Genomic DNA, 10,050 nt, shown 5'->3' on the forward strand with positions numbered 1-10,050 from the left:
CCGCGAACTGGCCACGGGCGGGGCCCAAAACAAGGAAGTCACGTGCGGCCCCGGGACACACACACACACATACACACACAGACACCCCCCCCCACCCACACCCGTCACCCCACCTAGGGCTGCACCGCAAAATACCCCAGAAAACCCGGGCCGCACCCTCCTGTCCCTGTCAGGATAAAGCAAGGCCTTAGTGAAGGGTTGGGACACTAAACAGGCGTTAAACCCTATAAAATCAACCCACTATTATCATTTTTGTTTTGAATTTGCATTGGAAGTGCTTTAAACAACTCACCCATGTGTGTTTATTTTTGATGCGGTGATGCTGTCACGTGCTGTTTGTACATCATAGTAAGGGAGTATGAATGACAAACTGTAAACCTGAATGAGCCATAAACTGCCTAGTAAAAAGCGATTGCCACAAGATAAGTTCTGGTGACAATTCTCCTAGTCCTGTCACAGCTGGATTAAACTTTGGCATTTAGCTGTTATCATCAGGTAAAAGTCCTGGTAGCTGGCATCAGAGTAATGAAACCGTGTCAGCGTTAGATCATATGTTTTTCTTAGAATAGTATGTCTTGTAGCCTTCTTAATATAGAAGTTATTCCTCTTAAGACTTCAAGGAGGGAAAAAGGAAAAGGGGGCTAGGAAAGGAATGAAACATGCATGTTACACACAGTTAAAACAGCAAGCCTGACCCTGGAGTTGGTGATAACACATGGAGTTGCAAGGCTTAGAATAACGAAACTCACCTAGTGTTTGTGTTAGCAGCTGAGCTAATACTAGCCCATGTTTTTCTTCTGTAACCAATTTGCAAATTGATAAGGCTGAGAAAATGCCATATGATGATAAAAACTTTGTCTGGTTAAAAGTATGAGTAGGGTTTTTTTTCGCTGATATAAATACGACAGTTGGCAGCTGCTTTTTTAAGTTCAGCTCTGCTTCTCTTTGGTATCAAAATTCATCTGACTTGGATGGCAGCACAGGCTGACTTACAGCCCAACAGAAGGAGAGGAAGCAGCTCTGCCAAGAAACTTCTGAGTCCAGGCAAATGTTTAATTCAGGATCTGATTCACAGCTAATGACTAAAGGTCATAAAACTGTCTGCCCTGCACATGAGCAATAAACACATATTCCATTCCTCACTGTAATTAAGCTTTTTGTTATGCTTTGTTATTTACTGGTACAAAACAAGCAGCTGCTCAGGATGTCAAATGAGGTGTGCTCATGGGGGAAAAGAAAGGAGCTTGAAGTCAGATACCTTAACAGCACAATATATATCTCTGCTGTAAAGGTTCAAACAGAACATTGCTTGTTAGAGTGGGAGTTTTTGCTTTGCTAAAGGGGGTGGTAATAATTGTCTTTTTTTTAATATCAAGCATACAGTAACATAAGCACCTCGCTACTTTGTCAAGCACTTATTTGCCAAACTAATATTTAGAAATATTGAAGCAATAATCATTGTATAACAACATTTAGTACAAGTAGTGTTACTTCTCTTGCAGCTGTCGTGGGCCTGCTGTACCCCTGCATTGACAGCCACCTTGGGGAGCCTCACAAATTCAAGAGAGAGTGGGCCAGCGTCATGCGATGTATCGCAGTTTTCGTTGGCATTAATCATGCAAGTGCTGTATCCTTCAACTAGTTTACATTGTTGTTCCCTGTGCTTAGTCTGTTGTCCTGAAACAGTCTCTCCCATTCACATCAGAGAATTACAAAGGTAAGGATGGTATTACTGGCAGAGACACAGACTCCTGTGAGACCTGCAGTACACTGCAGTAGTTAGTTAAGATAGATAACACAGTTCACTTAAAAGTAGTTGGGGAGGTTCAGGGAGGGTGGAGGGATAGACATAGTATGTCTGATTTAACAGTATAAGTTGTGTTATTTTAATCTGTATGTTGTCTACATCTAATCCTTAACACAATTAGCTAGTGAGGCACACTGAACTGTTCAGTGAGAGTGTTCTTTGTGTTGAATAATGATGGTTTGAGCAGAAATCCTAAATCTGCAGGGACAGCTGGGTTACTTCAGACAAAAATCCATCAAGTTAAATATGTAACAATATAAAGTATTCTTTAGAATACTTGGTGTGAAAAAAATTGATGTTGCCTTTGCATTTACACTCCAGTCAAAGTCAGCAAGAGCTGTGGGGCCTACAAGAAAGCTGGGGAGGGGCTTTTTACAAAGGCAGGTAGTGATAGAACAAGGGGTTATGGCTTTAAACTGGAAGAAGGTTGATTTAGATTAGATATGAGGAAGAAATTCTTTATTGTGAGGGTGGTGAGACACTGACACAGATGACCCAGAGGAGCTGTGGATGCCCCCTCCCTAGAAATGTTCAAGGCCAGGTTGGATGAGGCTTTGAGCAACCTGATCTAGTGGAAGGTGTCCCTGCTGATGGCAGGGAGGTTGGAACTAGATGATCTTTAAGGTCCCTTCCAACCTATACCAATCCATGATTCTATGATTGCTGAGCAGGTCTGAAAACCAGATCCTTAATGTCTTGTATTCAGAGATACAGAATCATGCTCACTTGCAGTTTGAGTTCTCCCTTGTTCAGTTTCAGCAGTAGGATGTCTGCAGACTTAAAAGGATTGTCCTTAACATCTTTTTCCAGAAACTAGACTTTGCAAACAACGTCCAGCTGTCCCTGACTCTGGCAGCCTTATCACTGGGTCTTTGGTGGACGTTTGATCGTTCAAGAAGCGGTCTTGGACTTGGAATTACAATAGCCTTTGTAGCAACTCTGATAACCCAGTTTCTTGTATATAATGGTGTTTATCAGTAAGTTATGCTTTTAAAATACTACTTCAACTCTCTTGTCGTAACTTAAGAACAGGAGTGCACATGTACTGGAACTTAGTTATTAACATATCTGGCATGTTCTTATATAAGACCTTTTGTTTGTCTAAGCCAGGTAATTGTCCAGTTGTTCCAAATGATCAGATTAAGAACTGGGGGTAGAGGGTGGGGAGCAGACTAATTGGGACATATGTTGAAATGGTAACAGCTCAGCAAACTGAACTTCTGCTGGCTTGATATATCATTAACTGGCTCTCAGGAGAGAGAATTTCTAAACCTTGCTGGCTAAGCCATTGGATTTTAGAAGTTTATTAAGTTAGCAGATCTCCCAACTTCTTCTCCTATGTTACTGGTTTTGGTTTTGTTTTTTCATTTGGGCCCAGGAAGGGAAATGTATAGCATCTTGTTAACAGTATGTAAGGTCATGATAAGAACTTGTTTCTAACTTACTTCCTTTTGTTTACCAGGTATACCTCCCCAGATTTTCTTTACATCCGTTCTTGGCTTCCATGTATATTTTTCTCAGGAGGTGTGACTGTAGGAAACATAGGACGCCAACTGGCTATGGTAATTACTATATAATTAGCATTTCCTTTAACAATCCAAATACCTTCCTTTGTTGTTAGTCCAAGAACAAACTATGCCTTTAAGGGTATGACTCAGAAATTGTCAGAGATAAATAGATACCTTGCCAAGAGCTGAAATGTAAGTGTACAACTTGTGCTGCCAGTAGAGTGGGAATTGTCTTAGTAAGTGTTTGAGTATCTTCTGTATTTAACTTCTTCCAGCAACAGCCTAAATGAGACTGGAATCTGTATGCCACTTCTGATGAGAATTGTAATCACTCCTGCTCCATCAGTACTTTGAATTAATCTCCAAGATAGCTAGAAAACTGAGACACAGATTTCTCTAATTATTTATGCAGTAAAGAATTTTTGTTATGTAGATGAAAGGAAATGTCACTATAAGGCATTAAATTCCACCACTCTAGAATCAAATATGCTCTTTCTGGCCACTTAATATGTAGTTCAAGTATCATGCCATATATGGGATAAATAGTATAAATTACTCATTTGCTAGGTTCTTAAGTAATTTTTCCTTGTAGCATACTTAAGAGTAAACCTGGTTGTATGCTTGCACATCTGCCTAAGGCTTGGTTGTGAAAAGTGTTCTGACCATGACAGATAGTAATTAATACTGTCATGATTTAACTTCTGTCTTCTTTGCTACTTAAGTCCTTTATCCTGGAAAACATCCTTCAAGTATTTCACTTCTTTAAGGCTGTTGTAGTTTAGGTGCCTTTAATTTTTACTGCAGGAAGGGTGTTTGTAGACTTGGAAGTTCCTGAAATATTTGTTTCTGAACTGTTTAGTAAGGGGGAGAGCTGCTTTTTGGCACTGAAACACAAGTGAGTGAAGAGATTAGTCTAAAGGTAACACTCTTCCTTGGAGAGTCTTTCTCTTTCTTCTGCCTAGCCTTGCTAACCCAGTGAATGGATGGTAATAGACTTCTTATGTGAATAGTCTGAACTTGATGCTGCAGATGAACAGGCTGGCAGATAAGCTAGAGAAGTGAGCCATGTTGCTTGATCACCACTGGCCAGCATTAAAGATAAATTTCTTTAGTATTGCTTCTCAGTTACACTAAATTAACAGTAACTTCTTGTAGAAAATGCTGCTTAAAAAGAAAAATGAGGAAAATATACTTCTGTTCCTGAGTTTGTTCTTTCATGCTGACGATACCAGATTACAGCTTTCCTGGGACCATGGTCACAATCTTAACTTCACCATCAATTTTGATTTGCTCTGAGGTTCTTTAAAATACAAGCTCACTACTCCCCCTTCAATCCCAGTGGTATATACTACCTGCATGTGTTTTTTCTTAGGACTACATGTAGGGGGGAAGAGAGGGTGTTATTTATCTTTTTTAAATTTGCCACTACATCAGGTGAAAAAGACAGATTAATATAGTTTTATTTAAGCTTTGCTTTGCTATTGCAAGCAGAGTCTCAGAATAAAATTATAAGTCATTTATATGCTACAGTTCCATATTTCATATTGGTGTATGCAGTGCTTCCAGTTGCTACACTTTTTATATTAAAAAGCAAAGGAAGAGGGCCTTAAAGAAGAAAGAGATAAAACAAATATAGGCACATAGGATTTTTTCTTTCTTCCTTTGACTTCTTTTTACCTGGCATCTCACCTGAAGGTTGTTAAAATCAGTCTGGCTCCTGCCTGCAACTTTCCTGTCAGTCTTGTCATCTTCCTTACAAAGACAGAGGGAAGCTGGCAAGATAAAGCGTTCTGTTCTGGTTATTTAGAAGTATCTTCTCATGTGTCTTACGTTACCACTACTTTGTCTGTAAAAACTTGGAGAAGCCCAACATTTTCATAGGAACGCTTCTGCAAGTCAATGAAGCATTCAATGCTGGAAATTCAAAGGATTCCACTTCTAAAACAGAATGGTAGCATCCAGTCTACGAGGTTTTTCTTCTTAGACATGACTCAAAAACATCAGTCAATTTTGTCAGCCATTGTGAATGTGGCAAGAAGCTGGAATAATGCATTTTTTAAACTAAACCTGAATAAACCAGTTATTTTTGTAGCTATATTCTCCTGTAGTCCCTGAGTTGTTTGGCTGCATGTGACAGTTGCAGATCAAACAGGAGATATTTTCTGGGCACATCTATAGAGGTGACACCTGTGGAAAATACTTCAGTGGAGTAAAGTTGCCTTGTTTCTTCCTCAGCCCATGCCTAGCTTTTGCTGTTAGAAAAGAAATAAGAAGTAGTATGAGAAGTGTCCTTGAGACATCCCCTCCCATCTTGAGAAACGGTAGCTGGGAGCTGCTGGCTGCTTTTCAGTCACCAGATTTCAAATGAGCTTACATTTGTCAGTAACCAAGTACAGTGTTACCTTTAAACAAACCTGCTGTTAGCAGAAGGTTTTGGATTTTATTTGTTTGTGGAGGGTTTTTTTTTCTTTTTTGCTATAAGCTGGAGTGTGAAATCCAACATTTTCTTTAATAGCTTGATTTCAAGAGAAAAGGTGAAGGTGCTGATGCTGCCATCAACTTTCACTGCTTATTATGACACCTAAAGTCGCTCAATCAGTGGTTAAGTAGATGGCAACACTTCATTTTGAGTTGTAACCATCATTCTCAATATCTGGCAAACTAGGGTGGTATTCAGAACCTGGACTTCACAAATATCTATTCTTTGCTACTGCTTAAGGCTGCGGAACTGTGAATACATTCAGTACTTGCAAATACATTTTGGCTCTAGAATAAGAACATATTACAAGCTTTGTTTTAAAGAAAAGTTGGTTAAATTTCTTACACTGACATATTATAGGGTTTCCTACTAGAAAAGAGACTTGGAAGGAAATGAGTAAGTCTGATACCAGGCTTTGATTGGAAAATAAAGTAATTTATACTTGAAGACAGTTTCTAAGAGGGCTGTTAAAAAAAAAAAAAAAAAAAAAAAAAAAACAAAAAAAACACAACCTGAATTAATACCCAATAAGTGAAGCACTGTGCATCTTCTGTTAAGAAATAAACTGAGATAGTGAGGAAAGGTAATGAAATCTTACAAGAAACAGTGTGATTGGTAGATGGATTTATCAGATGCACTAATTGAGGCAGCACAGACCCACAGTGACTTTTTTCTCCACCTTTAAGGAGCATGTCTTTGAGCTTTTACAAGAAGCCATGTCTGATAGGTCTTTGTCAGCCTAACTGAAGCTAGTTGACTAATCATTGAAAATAGTGCATAATGTAGTCACTTACCAGATGGCATTAAAATATAACATGTGTTTGTTGTTTTTTATCCATAGGGTATTCCAGAGAAACCACACAATGACTAAGTCTTTGAAGACGAGAGCACGGTGCCAGCGGGAAAGCAACATTACAAAGATGTGTCCCTGTTTTAAATTGAAGATTATTTAGAAAAAATAATCTCTATGGGCTCACTGCACAAATGACTTGTGGAAAAAAATATTAATCCACTCTTAGAATAGCCAAGTGAAATTAACTGCTTATCTTGAAATCTTACCCTGATTTACTGCAGAAGCATTTGCGTATGGCTGTTCTCTGGAAGAGTTTAACACCAAGTTGTATACAACTGATCAGGCTAAGTGGCAGTTTTCCAAGTATTAGATTCCACTGTAAGTTATTGAAGCAGCTGCCATATTTTAAAGCCTTGAAACTGAAATTTAATTACAGGCTCTTGTATCAGTGCCCAAAGGAAGCAGATTGATGGTGCTTAACAATGATGATGTATGGTTTAATAGGAATAGTATTTATCCAAATCTTTAAAAAATAGGGTTATTTGAAAATAAGAGTGATCGAAACAGATCAAAGGCATTGCACTAATGCTTCTAGGAGTCTTATGAAGGAATCATGCCCTTACTTGTAATGCTGCATTAAGTTTGTCTTTGACGGTGGAGAGGGTTGGAGGGACGAAAAGTTGAAGTCACTTAGTTTGGAATTTCTAAATTACTTCAGTATGATAGATGAACACTGGAGACAATCTTGTTCTAATGTGAACTTTATCAGGAAGTTCTGACTGGAAATTTCATTACTTCGGAAGCTTGCAGTCAGATTTGCAAGAATCAAGTTCTGGCCCCAATTCACTAAGAAATTTATGTGTGGGTACTCCTGCTTAATGGTAGACATATGCTTCAGTATCTCACTGAAGGAGGTCTTGGATATCATAAATGTGTGGCATCACTGAAAAAACGTACATTGCAGGCCATTGCTTGGCCATTGTCTGTGCCCCCAACTCCTTATATCTGCAGTTTCCTCCTAGAGTTGTCCTTGATCTTGCTTCTGTTTGAGTCAGGGTTTTGACTGAAGTGATTGGAAACAGAAGCAGGCCTAAAATATGATTTAAACTGTATGTGAAGAATAGTGAACAGCTTGTTTTCTCAGTTCAGTTTCTGAAAGAGATCACTGCTTGTTTTTTCACAACCCTATGGAACTTGCAATCTGTGATTGCCTTCTTAAAAAAAAAAAAAAAGTGCTTATGTCACTATATTAAACATTTGGTGTTTTAATACTTAGTTCTGGTGAGCACAACGTATTCATTTGATAGCTTAGACCACAGGAGACCTAAATAGCAAGTATTAGGTCTTAAAGTTGAAGTGCAATGTACAGTAAATCTGAGCCTTGTGTTCTCTTCAATATTGATCATTTCTTATGAGAGATTAAAGAGAAAAGGGTTCTGAGTTCATTTCAATGCTGCATGGAGTCAAATGGAGCAATAATTTATTTAACTAGTAAAGCTAGTTTTGTTGTGTCTTTCATTGAATCCAAATTTTTAGAAATACTCCAATTTTGTGGTTATGGTGTACTTGTAAACTTTTATGGATTTGCCTTTTTGTATTATGCAATTATTTTTGTGTTCATTTCCAATCTTACATGGCTTCACATATAGTTAGAGGCATCAGTTAAAAGTCTGACCCATCAAAAAAGATGGTGAGGCCAGGTAGCAGTGTTCTGGCTGTTTTCACTCTTCTAAGGGAATGCTATAACTGCTGCTTGTGCTTTTTTTGTAGCAGGAAAAGTTTAGCACAAAGTCTGTATTACAGAGCAGACCCCAACTCTAATCTTGCTTTGGTGTAAATCAAGAGTAATTTCATTGGTATAAGATCCTTCCTCAAATGTTTAAAACCTAAATAATCACATTTTATAGGACTACTTGAAGAAATTAGGTTCTCCCATCAGGACTGTGTCAGCTCAGCTGTTTTAAGAAGCTACCTGCTGGAGAGACAGTTTGAAAACAATTTCAAAACATTATAAAACCACATGTAGTGAAGGTAACAGTGATCTCTGCAGCTGTTTGATTGATAGAGAAGTATTTAAGATTTATTTGTAAAGACTGAAACTAAATCTGTGTGTGTTAGAAATAATGCAGCCAAAAATGTAAGTCAAAAGTTCATTTTTTGCCAATACTTCTGAGTATCTTAACCAAAGTGATTTATGTTTGGAAGAGGCAGGAGGGGAGTGAAGAAAATTTGCACTATTCTGAACACTTAAATTCTCATTCTTACTGGTAAGTTTTCAGCAGTGTGTTTGGTTTTACACTTTTTTTACTATTAAAGTTTTAAGATCAAGTCATGTTTGCCTTGGATTCTCTGTATTCACATTATGCAGGAATCTTTTGTTGAAAAGGACAGTTGTTATGGTTGCATAACAAATATTCAGTCATGCAAACTGAATTTAGAGATTAGCTTTTAGAGGAGTTTCCAGCTTGGGTTATACAGTTGAAGAACAGTCTTGCTACTGTGCCAAGAAAGGGACCTAAGTGTATGTTATGGTTATGTGACTTGTGGTACAGAGTCTTATTAGCATTGTCTTCCAAGATGCTGAAATTCATAATTTGAAACAAAATATGGAGGAGGCAGGGTAAACATGCAAATTCCTGGTGAGGCTTGGTTATCTGCAGTAATTGGTACTAAACTCTGAAGTACCACACAGAGTGCAAACTAAGAATGAGCAAGCACAGCTGATATGGTGAAGCCATTCTAAAACTGTTGCATAATCTGATTCAGGCAAGATAGCATCTTGCAAATTTAGACAAAAAGTCTTCAATTTTACTGCACTGAAATATTTATTTCAGACTTTTAGAAGCTGCTATGTTTGTGGTGGAAACAGTAGAATGGCTTTTTCATCAGTCTTCATCCATACCAGTGCAGAGACTGTTGGCTTAGGTGAAGAAGGCTTTGTTAGCAACTTCTTGGCTATTTTAGCTTAAATAGCCTGTGCTTGCTGAACTTCAGTGCATGCTCCATGGCAGCTGAGGAGGGAGCTGTTAACAGCTCCAGTCTGAGGATGGCCCAGATCCATTGCTTGCCCTCAAACTCTGCTCAGATTTTGTCAAAAGGAATTAAATATACATATATATTTATTTTTTTTTTAAGTGGGATACAGCTGGTCTTGGAGATCTAGGACATGATGGTCTCCTTTTGAGACAGGAAAGCATGTACAAAGTTTCTAAAGAATTTTTTTTTTTTTAAGTAGTCTTGCCAGCAAGAATGATGATTTGACCTGTGGATTGTTCCTGCAAATTCATCCAGTGGGTTATTCAGCCTTTGGCTTTAAGCACGGGGATTTGCAGGTGCTAAATTAGCCACAGGAGGGCCCATAGTCTGTTCTCTGAATACAACAGGAACATATTGAGATGAATAATGAAATTAAGTCTCGATTGCCTTAGTGCACATCAGAGCAGCTCCAAAATTCATGAGAAGA

General features: G+C 38.3%; 1 protein-coding gene across 1 annotated transcript; it reads left to right on the forward strand.

Annotated features, from left to right (window-relative positions):
* Positions 1-995: 995 nt before the first annotated feature.
* LOC104519635 (insulin-induced gene 1 protein) lies at positions 996-7,487 on the forward strand (the record flags this gene model as incomplete). The annotated part of the gene is made up of 5 exons (XM_010165055.2): positions 996-1,088; positions 1,503-1,627; positions 2,618-2,784; positions 3,270-3,369; positions 6,636-7,487. Coding segments are annotated over 5 exons (515 nt in total), but the record flags the coding sequence as incomplete, so codon positions are not given.
* Between the last annotated feature and the right edge of the window lie 2,563 nt (positions 7,488-10,050).

The sequence above is a fragment of the Antrostomus carolinensis genome, unplaced genomic scaffold (assembly GCF_000700745.2).
Source record: "Antrostomus carolinensis isolate BGI_N321 unplaced genomic scaffold, ASM70074v2 scaffold18710, whole genome shotgun sequence".
NCBI lineage: Eukaryota > Metazoa > Chordata > Aves > Caprimulgiformes > Caprimulgidae > Antrostomus > Antrostomus carolinensis.